The sequence below is a fragment of the Panthera onca genome, chromosome A1 (genome assembly GCF_046562875.1).
Source record: "Panthera onca isolate mPanOnc1 chromosome A1, mPanOnc1 haplotype 2, whole genome shotgun sequence".
NCBI classification, from domain to species: Eukaryota; Metazoa; Chordata; class Mammalia; order Carnivora; family Felidae; genus Panthera; species Panthera onca.
In genome coordinates this window covers 167315565-167338054 of record NC_138339.1, presented here as the reverse complement: position 1 = coordinate 167338054, position 22490 = coordinate 167315565, and the positions used below count along the sequence as shown (strand labels likewise).

Below are 22490 nucleotides of genomic sequence, written 5' to 3'. Positions count from 1 at the left end.
GAGGACATTAATTTTTTCATATCCTCATTTCTCAAAGCTACCTAATAATTGGGAGTTTTCTGCATATGTGTTTGTAGATAGTACTTTTGTTAAAATTGAATTTTGTTGTCTTTAATAGATAATTTACATTTGTTTTGCCCTACAATAGCTGGGGTGAAGGCTGAGCTCCTGTAGCAAAGAGATGTTCATATGCAGTGGCCTAGATAAGCTGGACAATTATTCATCTCCCAGTCAACAGGCTGACCAGTCTGAGCTGGTTGGGCAGCTGTCCACCATGAGGTCATTCAGGGTCCCAGGATCAGCCATCCCCTAGGCTGCTGTCTAATGTGAAGGTCTAGGTCCCTGCTACATCTGCTTCTAGCCACTCTTTGGTTGGGAAGTTAACCTCTTGCCCTAAACATCTTATTGAGCAAAGGCCTTGAGTGGAGAGTCAGTACTGAGTGTGGGGTTTATTTCTCTGTGCTTCCTAGGATCTTGGGTTCCCAATTCCTGGTCACCTTGCCGGCCCCAAACACTGTTCTTTGTCTCCCGGGTTCTGTGAGATCTCCTGAAATTCCACTGGCATCCCTCCCTGTTGTCTTCCCTTTGCCCTCTTGGCCTCTTTACCCCAATAGTCAGCAAAAGCCTGGAATTCTTGGTTGCCTTGACAACTCTCTGATGACCTGTCGTGTGTGTGTGTGTGTGTGTGTGTGTGTGTGTGTGTGTGTGTGTATAATTTGCTTTTCTAGTTCTCAGAAGCAGAGGTAGGCTATAAGCTACTTACAGTTGGAGGCAGAAGTATCCATGTACTTTTCAGACAGTTCAGTGTAACTGAAGTGATCATTGTTAGCATGTCACTTTAAATGATCGATTTAGGGATTCTGCCTCGTAAGAAATCCAGCACTGAGGTCTCGTGATCTTTTAAACAACCCCCTGAAAAAGGCAGGCTCTGTTTAAAAAAAAATTTTTTTTTTAATGTTTCTTTATTTTTGAGAGAGAGACCGAACGTGAGTGGGAGAGGAACAGAGAGAGAGGGAGACACAGAATCCGAAGCAGGCTCCAGGCTGTGAGTTGTCAACACAGAGCCGGACGCGGGGCTTGAGCTCATGTACTACAAGATCATGACTTGAGCCGAAGTCTAACGCTTAACTGAGTCACCCAGTCGCCCCTAGACAGGTGATTTTTATTCACCAAATGATTCTTTATTCTTGTTTTAAAGAAAGCCAAAGAGAGAGAATGCCCTCTGCCTAGAATCAACCACCTATGAATAATAGTTTTCATTGTTTAGGATTTTGCAGTTTGCGGAATATTTTTTTTACCTGCCATTTTCATCCCACAAATACTGCGTACCTTTTACATCCCTGTTTTATAGATGAGGGAACCAAGGAACACATTAACTAAATGCTTAAAATCACAAGCAGATTATTGACAGGACTAATTAAAATTAGGTTCCCAGACTGCTAGTCCTATCCAATATATTAACATGACCCCAAGTCAACTTTGTATATACATCATGGTATATAATGTATTTCTTAGAAGATCTACCCACAGTCCACTAGTTTTATTTACCTTAATAATATTGCTCTATTTTGTTACCTATCGTAACTTCTTTTTAAGGGCATTTTCAGTGCCTGGGGAAATGTATACGTGCTCCAAAGTGCAGCCAGGCATACACATGTGCAGGTGCACAGGGAACATGCACCCTCAGCCTTCCTATGTAGTCTGAGCAGGAAGGAATTGAAACTTGATGCCTGTGCCCAGAGCACATTCTCTAACATTCTGGCGTGGTTGTGTGATTCTAAAAATGATGTTCACACCCGGGCAGGTGACCTAAACAGTCCGCGGCCTCCGCGTCACAGGACGTTACAGCTGTGAAGTCTTACATAACTCTTGGCATTGAGGTTCAAAAATGGATCACTTTGCTCACATAGTCTTCACGGACCTGTCCGAGTGGTTTATATTCGCCTACTGGCTCTAGCTCTAGTCGTGAGACACGCGCATGGAATGTTCCTGCTTTTCTTCAGCCCCCTTGTTTACAGGCATTCCAGCCTCCTTGCTGTATACCCAGAGGCTCCCAAAGCCGCAGCTGTCAGGATTCTAATCCCTTCCACAAGGACTCGCTGCCAGTGTATACAGTAGCAAACTGCGTGCTTCTGGGCTCGCCTTTCATGCACCCTCAGTGGTCTCTCCAGCAAAACAAAAGTTGTGGATGATACTTTTTAAACTTCTAGAAACTCAGCCCACCCGTTTAGGTAGGTCTGGATTTCACATTTAATAAATGTTGAGCTTTAGGCAGACACGTGTAATAAACACTGCGTCTTTTAGTGGAAGAGGAACGAAGTCGGGGACAGAACGCGTGGCCACTGTTGCTGTTGTTTCACCAGCGACCGCGGGGATGTCATTTGACTTTTTGTTTTCTTTGTCAGCTGTAGGGAAAATAATTGGTCTTCTAACTTATTGAGGCATACTGCAAAGAAAAATGTGGTGGCTGTGAAAAGTGATTGGGGATCCCCGGAAGAACGGAGTGCTGTATAACTCCATGGTATTACAGGGATTATGTATGATAGGAGCCAAAACTGAGATGAAAAACATCAAATCATTTCTTCCCTAAATTGGAATAACAGCTTGTTTCAGCTTGTTCACAGGATATGCTCTATTTGAGAGGCACAGAATAATTAATTTTAAACATATTTGGTTCTTCAAAGTAGAGGCTACTTAAAAGACCATTTAGTGGTTGAGCTATTAGAACCTGGGTACTTCCTACTAATACAGTGATGGAAACAAGTGAACTTTATATCTACTGCTGTTTCAGATGAAAACTGTGGTTTTCACTACACTGAACAAAATCCATTTTCTCCCAATGTTTTAATCACCTCTTAACTGTTAAGATTGCTATCTGACCAGTCAGTATAAAGATGATGCCTTTTTTTTGTGATAGCTAAGGTAGTCCCTGGTGAAGGATGTTTTCTTTCTCCAGTAGCTTCTAAAACTTCTGACTCTTCTCTGTCAGAATTTTTATTTGTATTGCATAGATTGTGTTTTGGTGGTCTATCTTAAATCCTGATTTATCAATATATGAAATTTTAATTGAATTTTCTATACTAGATTTGATGTTACTTAAGCTTTATTAGGTAAATATAAAAGCACTTAACACACTTTTGAATTATTACCATTTGATATTTTATTATATTATTTGCCTAGTTTTCAAGAAATGATCAAGAAAACGTCAATATATAGCCATCCATTAGTTCATCACTTAATGGATCCAGGAACTCAAAAAGGTAAATTATTTTATGTTTCTTTATGTAATTTAGCCAATTCTAAGAAGACAAACAACTAATAGAATATAAGTGCTTATGTTTGTGGTATTTACTAATGTCTTGCCTTTTTTGTTTTAAGTTTATTTATTTATTTATTTATTTATCTATCTATTTATTTATTTATTTATTTATGAGAGAGAGAGAGAGAGAGAGAGAGAAAGAGAGAGAGAGAATCCCAAGCAGGCTCCACGCCCAGTGTGGAGCCCAGTGCGGGGCTTGATCTCATGACTATGAGATCATGACCTGGCCCCAAATCAGGGGTTGGATACTTAACTGACTGAGCCACCCAGGCACCCCAGCATCTTTTTTTTTTTTTTTTTTTAAGTTTATTTTTGAGAGAGAGAGGCAGGGAGGGGTAGAGAGTCAGGGAGAGAGGATCCAAGCAGCCTCTGCACTGTCAGTGTGGAGCCCGACTCAGGGCTCGAACTCACAAACCATGAGATCATGACCTAAGTTGAAATCAAGAGTCAGTCGCTTAACTGACTGAGCCACCCAGGTGCCCCAGTGTTCTCTTTAAGACATTAGGGACTAGGACTTATCAATTGCATATTGTATCTTGGCTTATATTTGCTAACCTGAAAAAATCTATAATAATGTGTGATGTCTACTGCTGTACCTATGGTCCTGATGATATGTTATAGATAATTTTGACAGACAAATTAGATATATAGACTTGCTAAGTACTTGGAGTCTTTTTTAAATATGAAAAAGTAGAATAAATTTTTCCTCACGTGCTACACACTAAATACATGATTGTGATTTCTAAGTTATTTCTTTTTAGATAGGAGGAGAGATAAAAGTAGTTTTAGGTGGGGCTGCAAGTTTTTATAAATGCCTGCATGAAAGATGATTTAGATTTATAGAAAAACATTTTAAGTCTGTGTTTATGGTTCCTCTGATGTATTAATTAGAGAAAAGTACATCATGCAATTTGATCTCTGAGGATAGAGGAATTTAAGTTTGAATTCTGCTGCAATAGTAGTTATTTGAAATTGATTTTTACATCATTTTAAGTATCAAGAGTGACTTTTCATGGGTTGTGTAATGCAACTGTCCCCATTGCCTTGAGATAAAAGTGCAGACAGACACTCTTGACCGCCTTGGAGGAGTGACTACTATGTTTTTGTAGAACATTTGTCATACAAATTTAATTATCTTGGCTTCTTTCTTCTTCTCTCTCCTTTATCTATACACTGTGGAAGTTTTCTATGAAATGTAGTCCTGCTTTTTTAATTTTTCCTTTTTTAGGCATACCAGGTGGCCTCTACCTAGGTGAGCATATCTTTAGGCCAAGAGAGCTGGGTGGGTGCCCAGTGTTGGCAGCCTACGTGGCTTCTACACAAACAGTTTTACTGTAGTGATTTTTGCAAACCTAAACATTTAAAGTCATGATCACTTGGAGAATCCAGCCATTTAGGTGATTTGAATGAAGATGCGATTTCTGTGCAGTTTATGAATAAAATTTCGTCATTATCATTATCTTAGTAACAATACTTGGTTTCAACTGTGCGTACAATAATTTGGCAAGTTACAAAGGAAATGGAAGGGGTTCAAGGTAAGGTTGAGACAGAACTAGTATTAAAATATTTTATAACATGAGAAAACACACCCCATAATCATCTACAGAGCCAATTAAAGCTTTAAAAATATGTTCACAGGCAGAGTAAGTGTGTGCTGCTGGGGCATGAGAATCAGATGGCATTTTGTTGGAAAGACTTCCACTAACCAGTGGAACACTCACTTCTTGGGTGCTAAAGGATATTGACTTTCCCTGTCCTCACTCTTAAACTTAAGTGTCTTGTGCTTGGAAAAGATGGAGCAAACCCATAGCCCAGTTCTTCTATTTTGCCACTGTCCTGAAGGTCCAAGAATTCTAGGATGTCACCTAAATTATACACGGATTAAAGTTAGGACTTTGGTAGATACTAAAACGTCCTCTATCTGGTTTCTAATGCTACACCAAGAGTCCAAGCCGTGTAACACCTCATCCACATTAACTTTTCAAAATATCTTATGTTGCCTACCTCTCAACAGCCACTCTCCAGCTGTTAGCCCGCATAGCAATGTGTTACAAAATAGCTCTTCAGGGTCTGCAGTCTTGGAACAGGTTAGTCCTAACCCAAGGCTCAGTGATTTCTGTGCACGACTCCCAAATCGGCCTTACTGCCGTGTCAGATCAGAGCAGATACCAAAATGGGATTAAATGTTGCAGGAGATTTACCGGGGGAAGTGTTTGTGGAGAATAAGGAAGGAAGGAACAGAAGTGGGCAGGGGGAAGCCATCAGATCACGGTGCAGGTCTGACGTGTTCGAGAGGAGAGGGAGCGAGGCACCCACTAGGTACGGTCATCTGTGGAATGGGAGCGGGCTGGCTTTAGCGGGTAGCCCCAAGGGGAGACACGGCTTCTGAGGGACACAGCAGGAGCTGTCAGGCAGCTATGGTCCCAGCGGCAGGCTCCCTTAGTCTGAACAGCACACCTCTGTGGCCAGCATGTCCTACTGCAGGATAATCTGCATGATTTTTTTGCCTTTTGCAGATTTACACCCCCACCCAACCTATCTTTTCTGTCTCAGTTTATGGCAACTTCATTCCCTGACTACCCAGAAATCTGGAATCAGCCTGGTCCTTCCTTATACCCTTCATCACTATCTCCCATCAATTTTACTGACTCCTGTTTCCCGACTCCTCATGCCCCCAGACAGCATCAGTCACCTTGATTCAGGTGTTTATTATTTCTTCTCATGACTGTCATAGCTGTCTTCCACCTGGCTGCCCCTACTCTAGGCCAGCTCCCCCTTCTTATCTTCTGTACATCTTTATAGCTGCAGGATCTTTTCAAAAATTCAAATCTTGTCACATTTGCCTTGTGCTTAAAATTCCTCAGTGTCTCATTCTTTTCAATAGGACAAAATCAAGACTTCTTAGCATGACCTAAGAATTTTATCTCCTGCTACCCTCCCCCCCCCCCGCCCCCACTCATCCTACAATTTAGTTCTCAGAGTTTCCTAAACCGGAAAATTGGTCAAGAGTCTTTGCCAATGGGCCTTTGCACATGTTGTTTTCTCTGCATGACGTCTTGCCCTCTCTCATTTGACTCCAGGACTCATAATCATCAGGGCTCAGGTCCTGCTTTCCTGAGCTTTCTCTTTCTATTTTTGAGTGAACTAGTTAGATCTCTATTATAACAGGTATGTGTTACCCTATCTTTATATTCATAGTGCCCAGGTACTCAGTAAAATGAGTGGATGAATGAATTAGCTCTAACTGGGGCTGTTGGCTGGACTTACAATTTGCTCCTTAGGAATGATCTGTTTCTGGTCCCCAGTCAGTGGATTCTTTTCAGAACCAAGTATACTGTATTCTGTAGGGGTATCAGGTGAAAACCTTCCACAAGCATCTTTATAAATCTTTCCAGAGTTGGATCAATGGCTTTTATAAGCCACATTACCTTAATATATAAAGAAGAAAGTTTTAGTAATTGTATTGCTGTTTAGGGGACATATCAAACTATAGTCTGAGGTGATATTTTTTACGTAGTAGGAGGAGTACAACCGCACATATAATTACTAATGTGAGAAATCATTCATAAGCAGCCTGAACAACTATTTGCTAAACTGACACATCCTCCACATGTTGAATAAACATAACTCTTAAATAACAGTCTGCCTCAGACGTCTTCAGAACACCAGGGTGAGTGTCACGTTTGCGTGTCCATTGCTACCCTCGAGGGGAGGATCTACCACAACTTCTACAGCTCGCGAAAGCAGGCTTGGCTCCTGGACCCAGTGTCGCCCTAGTTCAACTCTTGCGGCTCTTGCCAGGATCATTGCAATCGTGTTCTACTAATCAGCTTCCACCTAGCCTTCACTGCTGCTGTCAGAGCTAAATTTGCTCCTATCAATTCCTGCCACAGCTCCTCACCTGAGAAGCACACACTTGTTCCCTTTGTCCCCACAAGTCCAACCACAACCTGTCCCTGCAACCACTTATTTTCTACAACACCCCAACATGCACCTTGTACACCAACTCTGGGGGGCTTTTGACCACTCCCTGGGAACTTTCCTCTCCCTTGACCTTGCTTCCTTCCTTCTCTGCGTGGCCACCTACCTCTTCCCTCCTCCTTGAGAACAGCTTCTCCAGATTCTCCCACTACTGGTGCTTCCCAGAGCACTTTAGAAATACTTTTTATTGTGCTTGTCACACTTCATTCACATTTGTTTAGGTGTCTGTCCCCATGGGGATCCCAGCAAGCAAACTTTGAGTACAACTAATTTTGGTTCTTTTTTTCCTTTCCATTTGCATCCTGAGCCATCTAGTAAAGGGCGAATTGTCTTTCTTCTGTAAATGTAACCTCATTTGATCCACTGCATCAAAGTGACGCCTCTGTATATTCTTGAAACTAAGCAGAACTCCAGACAAAAAATATTTGTGAAATCTTCTCGGGGATTAGTTTTAACATCAGGCCCAAGACCTTGACATTGCTGAGACATCCAGAATTCTTTCAGGTTAGCCTGTGACCATTTACTAATTGGAAAATAAAATCTTTAACGTCTTTTTTTTTTTTTTTTTTTTTTTAATCTCTAGCTATTTCTAAAAAGCACATGACATTCATCTTTGAATAGAAGATTCAGTTGAATGACAAGGCTCTTTCATTTAGTAGAGGGGTTTTTACTTTAAATTTTGCTGACGGGTTTTCATGACAACCCTTAAATGGAAGCTTAAATTCACCTGTCAGAGCTATTAAAGACATTTTTTTGGGGGGGGGGAGGGTGTACTTCTGTGATCTGACCCTTCCATTTATTACTGTTGTTATTGACCTTAAAAGTATAAAAGAGAAGAATCTAGACAGAGATCCTGTTTTTGAAGGCTTACTACAATCCAGTCTGAAGTGAATTTTCCTCTTAAGAAAAGCATCATCATAATGTAGCAGAATTCTGCTAATTTTCACTTCATACTTGAAACACCTTTAATTCTCAGGAGAACAAGAGCACCTGGTAGATTTTATTCGCTGTCAGCAAAGATTTTAATAGCAGGAAAATGGTGCTTAAGACTTTTTTGTATCAAAGAGCATTAAAATAAGTAAGCCCGAAATAGCAACATAGTTAATTGTAATGCTGTCTTAATTATGTTTTATTTATAATTTGTTTTGATATTTGTTTCAATATTAAATTCATTAATAATACTCTTAAGATTATAGTAGATAACTTTTATCTAAAAGTAAAGATAATCAGAAGCTTTCTGCTTTTTGTATCGGAAAGTCAAGATTCAACATTTTGTGTAACATGACTCAGTTTTAGTTACTTGTCCCAGGGCCTAAGTGCTAGGTAACAAGGGGAGAATATTTGTGGAAAAAATATTCTTCAGAAATATAAATTAGAATTCCATTGTATGATAATGATACTACTTTTTGGAAAAAATTTCTCTTCAAATCTTAACTAAAGGCCAAAGAATATCTATTGATTCATTAATCTTCTTAAGATTCATTCCCATATTCAACAAATAACCAAGCATTCATTTTATTTTATTAAAAATTGTTTTTAAACGTTTATTTTTGAGAGAGAGAGAGAGCGCGTGAGCGCATGAGTGAGCGGGGGAGGGGCAGAGAGAGACACACACAGAATCTGAAGCAGGCTCCAGGCTCTGAGCTGTCAGCACACAGCCCGATTCAGGGCTCGAACCCACGAACCGTGAGATCATGACCTGAGATGAAGTCGGACACTCAATGGACTGAACCACCCAGGCGCCACATAAGCATGTATTTTAAAAAACATATTCTTTGAATATTATGTTTGGAGGATAGATTTCTGCTTTTTATTACAAGTTTCATGTAAGAATGCCCTTATAACTAACGCAGCTCTTTCCACTGGATTTCAGTTCAGAGGCTCTTGTCATCAAAGCGGTGATATTGCTAAAACTTAATATTAAACATGTCTTTTGATTTAAATACATAACTACTGTTAAAATTGTTATTTAAATCTTTAAATAGAAGTTTATGCTGAAAAACAGTAAAGTTTTAAGATAGAAATAACTGCGTGTGTGTGGTGGGTGTATTTGCTTTTTTTTTTTTTTTTTTTAACATTTATTCAGTTTTGATAAACAGAGAGACAGAGCATGAGCGGGGGAGGGGCAGAGAGAGAAGAAGACACAGAATCCAAAGTAGGCTTCAGGCTCTGAGCTGTCAGCACAGAGCCTGACATGGGGCTCGAACTCAAGAACAGTGAGATCATGACCTGAGTGGAAGTCGGACTCTTAACTGACTGAGCCACCCAGGTGTCCCAACTTTTAAAATCGTACATATTACATCTAGACAAATTATTTTAAAAGCCAAATTTGGTACATTGTAGTTTCCTGTTATAAATTATACTAAATTTTTCTGAGACTTACTTCTTAAGGAATGCCTATAGTATTTGTATATTATTTAAATGTAGAGGAGACTAGTAATATAAAACATTATCAATTAAATTTTATTCAACCTGACAATATTTTCTGTATGATACATGGCATCCTAGGTATATAATTAATTTTGAATGACCACATATGGGTAGAGTTGTACTCTTTTCAGTATATAAGCAATTAATAGTGGCCATTGTTTCATTAATCTCTTTGGAGATCCTTTATTTTGGAAAGTGTAAATAATTTGATTATAATAATATATTCACATCTATATTTTTAGATCTCACTTCTTTATGAAGGTAAAGATGTAGTCATTCTTAAAAAAATGACTAGTTTTGTTTATTTAGAAAGACTGTAAAAAAACAGGAATCATCTGCTATTACACTCTTGTTAGGACAGCAGCACTAATCTGGTCTACTAACCTTTAAAAGAAAGTGCAACGTCAGAGATGTCAGGTTGTAGCAGTAAATATTCACTGGCAAAGTTTTTATATCAAAGATTAGAACTTTAGGAGACACTCCTGGGATTTAGTGTACTCTAACATCTATTAATCCCTGATACCTTGGGTAACTTCTCAGAAAGCACTGCATTTACAGAGTATGCTAGGAGGTCCAAGAAGGCACATTCAGCTAAAGGTCAGGGAAGCAATTAATGTTCTCTGCTTTTCCCTAAAGAACATCCACAGCAAATCTGCCTCCTCCCCTACCCCATTTTAGCAAGGCATGCGAATATAATGAGATGAAAGTTAAAGTTCAAGAAAAGCATATTACCAACATTATTTGGTTCTTAGAGTCCTTGCATGTGAATGCATGCCATCATTGAAAAAGTGCAGTGCAATTGATTACAAGGGTGGCTTTTACTAAAAGTATTGGTTTTTCATTTCTTAAGTTTTTCTAGATCTCTGCCAAGGGTCAGTGTTTGTGGTGCTGTAGATTGGAGTGTAGACTGGGCCCTTCCTATAGTGTGCTGTTAAGTTAGAGTGTTTTGGGGGTGATACCTGGTTCTGTGTGGATCCTTGGAAGGACTCTACTGAAGGATCACAGAATTTAGGACGGGAAATCATGTTGACAGGAAGTCCTTCCTGTGACTGTGGCCTCTGAAGAAAGTTTTCAACAATGTCAAACTTGATCTACCTCCATCTTGCCATTCTGCTCCCCGAACACTAGGGAATGATGTTACTGAAGCTAAGAGGACAGAGCTGGCAATAACATCTTCTCTTAGGACTCAAGGACTCAAGACTCTCACTTCTATTCTTGCCTCAGTGCAATGGAGAAGTTTGAAAACCACTTGAGGCTTTCACATACTCTTGAGTCCAGAATTTTTAAGACTGGCACTGGGGCCATGTATGTATTTGTATATTTTGCCCTTTGCTAAAATTTTGGAACACATTTTAAAAATAGAAGTTTGCTCACCATGAAGCTTACTTTTAGGAATAATAGACAAAAAAATTGGTGTCAGATTTTGGCTTAATATTGAGAAGAATTTTCAATAGTCACATTTTCTAAATGCACCTCGTGAAGTAGCACATTTATCTTCACTGGAAATGCTGAAAGAGGTTGCACAAGCTGACTATGTAGTTTACACCCAACAGGAACATGAGGTTCCCAAATTAGGTGTAAGGTTCGGCTAGAAGGTATCTGAGGTGTTTTCCATCTTGACATTCTAGGATTCTATGACATTTTAATTTTGAGTGGTGCATCTGTTTTAAAACTTTGAATAGTTGCAATGTTGGAAACTGTGAAAGTTTTTAACTTTTTGAGATTTGGGAAATAAATTTTCTAGCAGGAGCTTATTTTCTATGAAGACCACAATGAGAAGTTTTTATACTGCTCCCCAGTTTTTTGGAAATACTTGTATTTGTTATTTGTTTATTTACTTGCTTATTTTTGGATATCAGGACTGAGGTGTGAGTTAATCATCCCCATCAGGTCATGATGCACTCTCATCAGGCAAGACTCCACTGTTGTATGTATATCTGTCTGTATGTTCCTTCCTTCCTTCCTTCCTTCCTTCCTTCCTTCCTTCCTTCCTTCCTTCCTCCCTTCCTCCCTTCCTCCCCTCCCCTCCCCTCCCCTCCCCTCCTCCCCTCCCCTCCCTCCTCCCCTCCCCTCCCTCCTCCCCTCCCCCTCCTTTCTCCTTCCCTCCTTCCCTGCCCCCCTTCTCCTCCTCCCCTCCCCCCTCCCCTCCCTTCCTTCTCTCCCCTCCCTTCCCCTCCTTCTTCTTTTACCTGTTAAGAACTATGTTGAAGAGAACTAGACCCAGATTCAGTGCTGCGGTGGGGGAAGTGGCCAGAAGGACTAGCCAGACTCAAAAGCACAGAAACAAGACTTGAAAAGTCAATGGAATTTAATGATTGGTATAAGAAATAAATAGCTTCTCCGTTAATGCAAATCATAGATCAAAGGTTAAACTTAAGACACAGTTCCTTTGTGAAAACATCCCTTAGTAACCACCACCATGGTGAGTTACCCCTTCTTTATCTAACTCTGGAATTTTCTTTTATTCCCCAGCTTTACTGAGGCATAATTGACTATTAAATAGAGGTTATATACATTTAAGATGTATGATTGATGTTTTGAGATATATATATATATATGTATACATATATATACATACACACACCCTTATATATTATATATATGTATAGATATATATTATATATGTATGTATATATATATGTGTATATATGTATATATATATTATATATATGTAAAAATAGATATATATATGTCTATATGTATAGATATATAGAAATGAACATGACAAGCTAATTAACATATCCATCACTTCACGTTGTTACTGTTTTTTTTTTTTTATAAGAACACTTAAGATCTACTCTCTTAGCGAATTTCAAGTATACATTATTATTAACTGTAGTCGCCATGCTCTACATTGGATCTCTAGAACTATTCATCTTGCATAAAGGAAACTTTGTACCCTTTGACCACTATCTCCCCCTTGCCCCTAGCCCTGCCCCTGGCAATCACCGTTCTACTCTCTGCTTCTATGAGGAAGTATAGAATTTTCTGTCTGGTACCTCACAATCCAGTATTTTTGTTTACATGATGATCTTGTTATATTATTAGTTTCATGACCAAAGTACAATAACAATTATAATAATGATAATAATTTATCAAGCTTTAGGTAGCAAAGTGCTAAGCACTTTACATGAATCATCTTATTTAAAGCTCCCAACACTCTTTGATGTAGATTCTTCTGTCACGTTTTACAAATAAGGAAATAGAGACTTAGAGGTATGTATCTTGCTCCGTAACTAATTTGTTAAGTTCTTAGAGATGGCTAGTTTTTAAAAGTTACATTATAGCTTTTTAGGAGTAGAGAAGGAACTTTGGAGCCACCAAAAAAAGAATTCAAATTTAGCTCCTTCATTTACAAGTTGCATGAGATTGGTCAAGTTAATAAAGCTCTCTGAATCTTAGTTTTGTTATCTGTAAAAGTACAAAGAATAATGCCTTACCTCACAAAACTGTTGCAAAAATTACATGAAATAAAAAGAAATTACATGAAGTAACATGTATAATATATTTAACATGGTCTGGCATGTTTAAAATGTGCTCAGTAACTGGTGATGTTGCCTATGAACCTTATGCAGTGTCCTGGATGTTAAGATGCCGTTAATTGCCCCAAAGTAATGTACTTAAAATAAGTAATAATAAAATAATACAAGGGTATATTGTTGGATGGTATTGAATATCTTTTGTCATAAAGGGAATACTATGATGCATTTTTGAAATAGCTGCAATTGCATTGTGTAGCCAATATGAATAGTCAAGATCTTATGTTTCATTGCCAGTCTTTCTCTTGTTTTAGATAAATAGATTGGTAGCCTTTGAAAATCATTGCTTTTTTAAAAAATATCAATTATTGTTTGTTTCACATGGCTTTGCAGAAATGAATAATGGTGATTTCAGCTTTGGTGAAAATCAGAAAGCTGTGGACATATGAAATGTTAGCTTGTAGTATGAGTTATTTTAAAATAGTTCACCTTGCTATTATACTGCAGATAAGGTCAATGAATATTCAAAAGTAACTTAGAATAAGTAGAAATGCTACATTTCCATCAGTTCTTTTTCCTGGTTTTTACTAACACAACAACCACAACCATTAACTTCTTCTTTTCTTTTCAGAGAAGAGAGATGATGACAGCAAGAAAGTGGTTGCAGAGATCATGGCAAGATGTTTTGTTCCAAGTTTAATAACAACCACCTCCTGGGAGGGATTTCATTTTGTTGGTCATGAGATTCGAATTACCGAAGCCATGGATTCTTACGGTGCTGTTGTTTGGCCATCGGTATAATTTCACATAGAATTTGCTACCTTTCAATGATTTTTCAGCCAGTTTTGTTCATTACTGTGTACTATTTGGAAGAGAGAAAATAGGTTCTATTGTTCTAGTTTATGACCTCAAACAACACTAAAACTTAGGAAAACGCTTCCAGCAATCAGTTCTATTTTTGACTTGAAGGGTTGATTGACAACGAGCACTGTTTACACTGCCAGTGTTTTGTGACCATTGGAGTTTAGAATAGCAAACATTTTTATTTCCCATTAAAACTGGCTCCATTTGAGTTAAATAGTCATAATGAAATCTATTAGTCTCAACCTGCAGAGTGTTCTAAAATGTCACCAGTCCTTTACCAATTGTCCATGAAGGGGACAGACCACCCCCTACCACTGTCTGCCCCAATCCCACACACTTCTTTGAAATGACTATTATTATTAGAAGTTGCTTTCTTTGTTTTATTTTATTTTTAAAAAAATGTTTATTTATTTTTGAGAGAGTACGCGTAGAGGAGAGTCAGAGAGAGAGAATCCCAAGCAGGCGTCACTGTCAGCACAGAGCCTGAAATGGGCCTTGAACCTACGAACCATGATCATGACCTGAGCAGAAGTTGGTCATTCAACTGACTGAGCCACCCAGGCACCCCAGAAGTTGCTGTCTTTAAAGATAATCAGGGGCATCTGGGTGACTCAGCTGGTTGAGCATCTGACTTCGGCTCAGGTCATGATCTTGCAGTTCATGAGTTTGAGCCCCGTGTTGGGCTCTGTGCTGACAGCTCAGAGCCTGGAGCCTACTTCAGATTCTGTGTCTCCCTCTCTCCACCCGCCCCCTTCTTCTGCTCTGTCTCTCAAAAATAAAAAGAAAAAACATTAAAAAAAATTTAAAGATAATCAAACCTACACAATTGAGTTCCATAGTTTCATTTCTCTTATCTCCCCAACAGTACCCAAGGACTTTTTCTAGTCTAAATATTGAACCTATTGGAGGATGTACCTCTGTTGTAATGTGTACGTACACACACACATGTTCACACATGTACATACATATAGTATTAGTGTATATGGTGTATTTATCTAATAGACTTTAATTTCAGTTTCTGTTGTTACTTGCTGAGAACTTTTTTTTTTTTTTTTTTTTTTAACTTTCATAGGCCCTTGTTCTATGCTATTTTCTGGAAACAAATGTAAAGCACTATAATATGGTTGACAAAAATGTGATTGAAATTGGAGCTGGAACAGGGCTGGTCTCCATCGTGGCAAGTTTACTTGGTAAGTAGGGACTCTTGATTGAATGGGGTCAGAGAGTTACATGATCAGATGCAATTACTTGCTTTTGCTGTCTAGTTTACTATAACCTAGGCTAATTTTTAGCTCCTTAATTGTTTGAATGGGCTTCATCAAGAAACACTGCCAATTTTATTTATTTTTTTGTTTGTTTGTTTTGAGACAGAGACAGAGACAGCGAGTGGGGAGGGGCAGAGAGGGAGAGAGAGAATCTCAAGCAGGCTCTACACTGTTAGCACAGAGTTTGATGTGGGGCTCGAACTCACGAAACCACGAGATCATGACCTGAGTTGAAACCAAGAGCCAGACACTTAAGCGACTGAGTCACCCAGGCATTCTGAAACACTACCAATTTTAAAGTCACCTTACTGGTTTCTTTCAGAATTTTCTGTGAAGTTGTATTAATTCTGCTCATGGAGAACCAAGTCACGAGTGTATTGTAACTGGGAGCTGTGTTCAGGCCTCCTGGCTGCTAGGGGAGTCATGTGGGATACAAGGCCCAGGGGGATGTCTTGCTGCTGGCTCTGGCCATCTTTGTTTAAATGGTAGCCCTGTTTCAACATTCCTGAGCAGCCAGATATTCCTTTTGGGTTTTGGAGCCCTGTGCTTTTGTGAAAAAGCACCTGTTGGAAGAGAGAAGGAGTATTATCAGTCATGTCTGCTTCTAATTTTAGGTGTTTCCCCTTGAATTTCTTTTCCCAGCTCATCTCTGTTCTTTTTCTGGGACCCCTTCTTCTCTTACCAGTGTTCTCTTGTCTCATGGAATGTGTGACAGTCCCTACATATGCCTGAGCCTGCTTCACTTCCTCTCTTGTTGTTACCTGTTGCATTGCCTCTGTTTAGCTGCCTTCTCTGATGGGTGCTCCCCAAGTCTGTCTTGGTTTTCTTGATCTTTAGAAGTGCACACCTGCCAGTCTACAATCTTGAGAGGAATTCAAAATTTAGCAATTTACAATTTTCTAAATGCTGGGGAAATATAGGACCCTTGAAGTCTTCCATATATATTTTAAAATTGCTTCTTCAGATATTGCTTTCTGAAGTCAGTATTCCATTTAGTATGGGTACTCAGAGGTACTACTGGATTTGAACCCAAAGGCTTCCTGATCAGGAGCACATTTGTGCTTCAGAAAGTCATTTGTTCCATTAAAAATAATTGGTCCTTTTAGGCTACTTGTATAACTTAACACAAATAACAAAAGATGGAGACGGATGGTGTTCTGCTCTCTAGACACAAAGATCTTCATAGTCAGGTAGTTCATATTCACTCTGGGCAGTTGGAGGTGGGGTGGGGGGAGGTCTTCCTGATCTTGGGATTTTAAATTTTTTTTTTTTCAACGTTTTTTATTTATTTTTGGGACAGAGAGAGACAGAGCATGAACGGGGGAGGGGCAGAGAGAGGGAGACACAGAATCAGAAACAGGCTCCAGGCTCCGAGCCATCAGCCCAGAGCCTGACGCGGGGCTCGAACTCACGGACCGCGAGATCGTGACCTGGCTGAAGTCGGACGCTTAACCGACTGCGCCACCCAGGCGCCCCTGATCTTGGGATTTTAAAAAGATTTGTTGAAAATGATAGACCCACCCACACTAGAATGTGACAATTCATATTTCTCTGATTCTACCAATGATACACATGTTTCATATTTCCCACAAAACATAATCAATGGCCAGAGAAACTTGTCATCATGACTAAGGAGTGATTTCTTAACTGGTCTGGGCTGTGCTATACTTCTCTCCCAGTTCTGCTTTCTTATTTCTTACACCAGTCTCTTCTTGTCTGATGATGTGGAATTAGCCAGTCCCTAGATTTATTTACACGTTATATTCAGTCTCTGCTACTGCTCAAATTTTACTTTAAGGGCCAAATTTTATTGGTTATTGGTTTTTACAATTTTGCCTCTTCCAATTTCTTCCTGAAAATGACCACTACTATTCGCTTTTCACTCAGAGGCTGTGCACATCTTCTTCATATGCGTATTCTGTCCTGCATCTGTGGTCCTTGGCTGTAGGAACACTATGTGTGTGTCAGGGCTAGGTTTTAAACATCTTTTGATGGGAAGATTCATATTTGTAAAGTGGTCAAGCTGAGAACTTGGGCATAAACATGGATGTCATGACATTTCCAATGTAATTGCATGAAAAATTCTTTCTGCACCGAGTGCCTCCTGTTCAATGATAGAATGCCCATGTAATATACTCTCATTTTGGTTCACATGACTTGGGCTCAGCATTCTTTTAGCAAATAACCTATGCATTGCAAATAACCTATGTACTGAAATAACCTATTTCAGCAGTGACTTCTGATTTTTCCATTGAGGGTTCCAAATACTTTTTTCTTTAATTTTTATTATTTTATTTTTAATTTATTTATTTTTAAATTTACATCCAAGTTAGTAGCATATAGTGTAACAATGATTTCAGGAGTATATTCCTTAATTTCCCTTATGCATTTAGCCCATCCCTCCTCCCACAACCCCTCCAGCAACCCTCTGTTTATTCTCCATATTTAAGAGTCTCTTATATTTTGTCTCCCTCCCTGTTTTTATATATTTTTGCTTCCCTTCCCTTATGTTCATCTGCTTTGTATCTTAAATTCTTCATATGAATGAAGCCAAATGATATTTGTCTTTCTCTGACTAATTTTGTTTGCATTAATACCCTCTAGTTTCATCCACACAGTTGCAAATGGCAAGATTTCATTCTTTTTGATTGATGAGTAATACTCCATTGTACATATATACCACATCTTCTTTACCCATTCATCCAACGATGGACATTTGGGCTCTTTCCATACTTTGGCTATTGTTGATAGTGCTGCTATAAACATGGGGGTGCATGTGTCCCTTCGAAACAGCACACCTGTATCCCCTGGATAAATGCCTAGTAGTGCAATTGCAGGGTCATAGGGTAGTTCTATTTTTAATTTTTTGAGGAACCTCCATACTGTTTTCCAGAGTGGCTCCACCAGCTTTCATTCCCACCAGCAGTGCAAGAGATCCTCTCTCTCCGCATCCTTGCCAACATGTTGTTGCCTGAGTTGTTAATGTTAGCCATTCTGACAGGTGTGAGGTGGTATCTCATTGTAGTTTTGATTTGTATTTCCTTGTGGATGAGTGATGTGGAGCATTTTTTCATGTGTCGGCTGGCCATCTGGATGTCTTCTTTGGAGAAGTGTCTATTCATGTCTTCTGACCATTTCTTCACTGGATTATTCACTTTTTGGGTGTTGAGTTTGATAAGTTCTTTATAGATTTTGGATCCTAACCTTTTGTCTGATATGTCATTTGCAAATATCTTCTCCTATTCTGTCGGTTGCCTTTTAGTTTTGCTGATTGTTTCCTTGGCTGTGAGAGATTTTTTATTTTGATGAGGTCCCAATATTTCATTTTTGCTTTTGTTTCCCTTGCCTCAGGAGACAGACGTGTTGAGTAAGAAGTTGCTGCGGCCAAGATCAAAGAGGTTTTTGCCTGCTTTCTCCTTGAGGATTTTGATGGCTTCCTTACATTGTCTTACATTGAGGTCTTTCATCCATTTTGAGTTTATTTTGGTGTCTGGTGTAGGAAAGTGGTCCAGGTTCATTCTGCATGTTGCTATCCAGTTTTCCCAGCACCACTTGCTGAAGAGACTGTCTTTATTCCATTGGATATTCTTTCCTGCTTTGTCAAAGATTAGTTGGCCATACATTTGTGGGTCCATTTCTGGGTTTTCTATTCTGTTCCATTGATCTGAGTGCCTATTTTTGTGCCAGTACCATACTATCTTGATGATTACAGCTTTGTTATACAACTTGAAGTCTGGGATTGTGATGCTTCCAGCTTTGGTTTTCTTTTTCAAGATTGCTTGGCTATTCGGGGTCTTTTCTGGTTCCATACAAATTTTAGGATTATTTGTTCTAGCTCTGTGAAGAATGCTGGTGTTATTTTGATAGGTATTGCATTGAATATGTAGATTGCTTTGGGTAGTGTTGACGTTTTATCAATATTTGTTTTTCCTATCCAGGAGCATGGAATCTTTTTTCCATTTTTTTGTGTCTTCTTCAGTTTCTTTCATAAGCTTCTATAGTTTTCAGTGTATAGATTTTTTATCTCTTTGGCTAGATTTATTCCTAAGTATTTTATGGTTTTTGATGCAGGAGTTTCCAAATACTTTGACTTTTCCCTTTCTCTAGATTATTTTTCTCCTAGCGTATAGTAAATAGAAAATAACAACAGAAATAATAGTAAAACAAAAACCCCAGGAGAACAGAAAATGCAATGGAGTGCAAAAGTACCATGGGAATCTAATTTTTTTTAAGGGGACGTATAAGGCTACTTTAGCATCTGTGTTGAAGAGATTTCCTTCCTGTGTGTAGTGACCAGTCGTTTCCGTGGGGTTAGCGATTGTGCAGAATTGTAAATGCATGTTGGCCTGAAACCTGATTGTTTTACCTTATCCCTCGAGGATTACTTTTCCTACTGTTCTTTGTTTCATAGGTGCACATGTGACTGCCACAGATTTACCTGAATTACTTGGAAACCTGCAATATAATATTTCCCGAAACACCAAAATGAAATGTAAGCATTTGCCTCAGGTTAAAGAACTCTCCTGGGGTGTAGCTTTAGATGAGAACTTCCCCAGATCTTCCAACAATTTTGACTACATCCTGGCAGCTGATGTTGTCTACGCTCATCCTTTCCTGGAAGAACTCCTCATTACCTTTGACCATCTGTGCAAAGAAACTACCGTCATCCTCTGGGTCATGAAATTCAGGTTGGAGAAAGAAAATAAATTTGTAGATAGATTTAAGGAGTTATTTGACCTGGAGGAGATTTCCAGTTTCCCCAGCCTGAATATTAAGTTGTATAAAGCTGTGAAGAAAAGCCGGAGGAGTGCAAGGAAAGGAAAGGTGGTTTCCAGAAGAGTGTTCCTTTAAAGAAGACCCTGGATGATCTGATGTAGCAGTGACTTTCCCAAGTCACTTGCCTCATAAACTTGCCTCACCCCAGACAGGAATTTTCCCACATATAGCACCTGAGTCTAGAAGATGGCTAAGCTGTACCGTGTGGTCATTGGTTAGGACAGAGTTGACTTTTCTTATCCCTCAATAGCACCATTTATTATTATTATCATTTTATTAAATGGTACTATTGTTTGTAATGTGTAATTGTAGGATAATTTTTAATATCTCTAAAATGAACATTGCTATTGCTTTAGACATGAGCTTATCTGATTCTCTCTTTAGAAATAAAGAAATGGATTACAATGGGATCTGCAAGTAAATCTGAAAAGGCAGATACATAATATAATGGTAACTAGGAGATTAATTTTGTGGTTTTCCTTAGTGCCACCTTATAGGTGGTCAGTGGTCTCTGCTTGGCAGGGTAGGCCTCGAGCACAACCTCTGAAATCAATCATGCATGTGGAGCTGAGGTCACAGGCAAGGACATTTCATTCTAGTAAATGAAAAATGACTGGAGGCAAACATTAACACAGTTGAGATTTTGGAGAAGTAATTGTTTAATTTTCAAGCCATGTACAGTTATGTTGTATCACAGAGAGAGAAATAAACATAAAAACTTTGGGTTGAAAATACACATGAAAAGATTTGGGCTCCTAAACTCAAATCACCAGATACAGGGCTGGTTTTAAAGTTTAAAGCTTTTCTGATGCACATATATAGACCTGGATACCTGAAATCCTACGTGATTTTCTTCACACAGACCTTAGAGATTAGAACAAAGACCGCTGTAATTAAAGTCAGTGCAAGGAGGGTAAAAAACGAGGATTCTGTACCAGTGGTTCAGACTCCATTGGTTGGTGGTTATCACTTTTGTGATGTTCCTCAGGCTGGTACTTCTTCTCCTAAGCCCAGCCCTGTGCTTTGCTGGAAGTTGTCAGCCACTCAGGGTCCAGCAGAGCTGACAGAAGGACTTCCTAGGGTCCTGATGTGTAAGAAGGAGGCTGATGTACTCCCAGTGGGTTTTTGGCTGTGCAGCCCACAGGGCTGTCTCCCAGGGACTCCTGACATTTATGTGGTCTTTTCTGGTTTTCACAGTCCATTACTACATAAAGTTGTGTGATCCTCACAACTTTTCTAGGAAGTCTAGGGACTATCATTATCCCTGCCTCACATGCAGCCTTGCTGGGGCTGTGAGGGTGGTCACCTGCCCCAAGCACACAGCTCCAGAGGGTGGGCCTCAGACCCAGCTTGTCTGAGAAGAGGGCCTGTGTTCTTTAAGTTTATTTATTTATTTTGAGACAGAGAGTGAGAGAGAGTGCGTGAGCATGCGTACATGAGCAGGGGACGGGTAGAGAGAGAGGGAGAGAGAGAATCCCAAGCAGACTCTGCACTGTCAGCACAGAGCCTGACGGGGGGGGCGATCTCACAAGCTGTGAGATCATGATCTGAGCCGAAGTCAAGAGTCTAGACGCTTAACCGACTGAGTCACCCAGGTGCCCCTAGGGCCTGTGTTCTTCACAACTGCACTGCTTTTATGTATTTAGAACAACAATTTTCAAGCTCCTTTGTAAATGGGTGAAGTCATCTCTTCAAAATGGGATCAGTCCCCAGAAAGGTAAGCAAAGACATTAGGAGAATGAGAACCGCCCTTCCTTATATTTTTCCTCGTTTCTTGCCTTAACTGGGTGGTTCGTGCAGGTGCATTTGGAAGGTGACATTTAAGCAAAGCAGGAAGGAGGTGAGGGAAGAAGCGGTGCATATATCCAGGGAAGTGTGTTCTACGCAGAAGGGGCAGCCAGGCCAGGACCTTAAGACAGGAGCGTGCCAGTCCTTGAGCAGAAACAGTGAAGGCCAGTGTGCTTTGGAGCAGGGCGAGGGGGGACGCTGGTTAGTCAGAGGGGCTGAGGGGGCCAGGTCACGTCTGATCGTCACTGCAGGCTGGCTTCTTCAGGAGCAGACTCTGAGGTGGTGTCTTGTTCACCAGTTCTTGATCAGGGGGTGCTTGTTGGTATCTAGATTTGTGGAAAGGGGTGGGACAGAAGGTCGAGCTGCAGTGCAGGCCTGGCCCCATGGGGCCCTGAACTGAGAATGGCCTGAGTGGCCCTGTGTTGGGCCTTGGTGACCCCACATCACTCAGTCACTGGATGCACGCTGCCCTGGGAAGGCTCTGTGACCTCGTGTGAGGTGAGTCTTCGGCATCCCCAAGGATGCTGACAGCTGAGGTCCGTCTACTGCAGCACTTCGAGCAGCCAGGTAAGAAGTTTTCCGGAAGGG

General features: G+C 39.9%; 1 protein-coding gene across 2 annotated transcripts; it reads left to right on the top strand.

The window, feature by feature from the left end:
- Positions 1–976: 976 nt before the first annotated feature.
- On the top strand, positions 977–20413 carry LOC132681857 (methyltransferase-like protein 21E). 2 transcript variants are annotated; one of them, XM_060636729.3, is made up of 5 exons: positions 977–1155; positions 3181–3260; positions 13841–14004; positions 15146–15263; positions 19750–20413. In XM_060636729.3, the coding sequence occupies exons 2-5, from the start codon at positions 3191–3193 to the stop codon at positions 20187–20189; spliced, it is 792 nt and encodes a 263-aa protein (XP_060492712.1). In that variant the 5' UTR covers positions 977–1155; positions 3181–3190; the 3' UTR covers positions 20190–20413. The 2 variants fall into 2 exon arrangements, with proteins under 2 accessions (XP_060492712.1, XP_060492711.1); XM_060636728.3 differs by lacking the exon at positions 977–1155 and adding an exon at positions 1191–2231.
- Positions 20414–22490: the final 2077 nt, after the last annotated feature.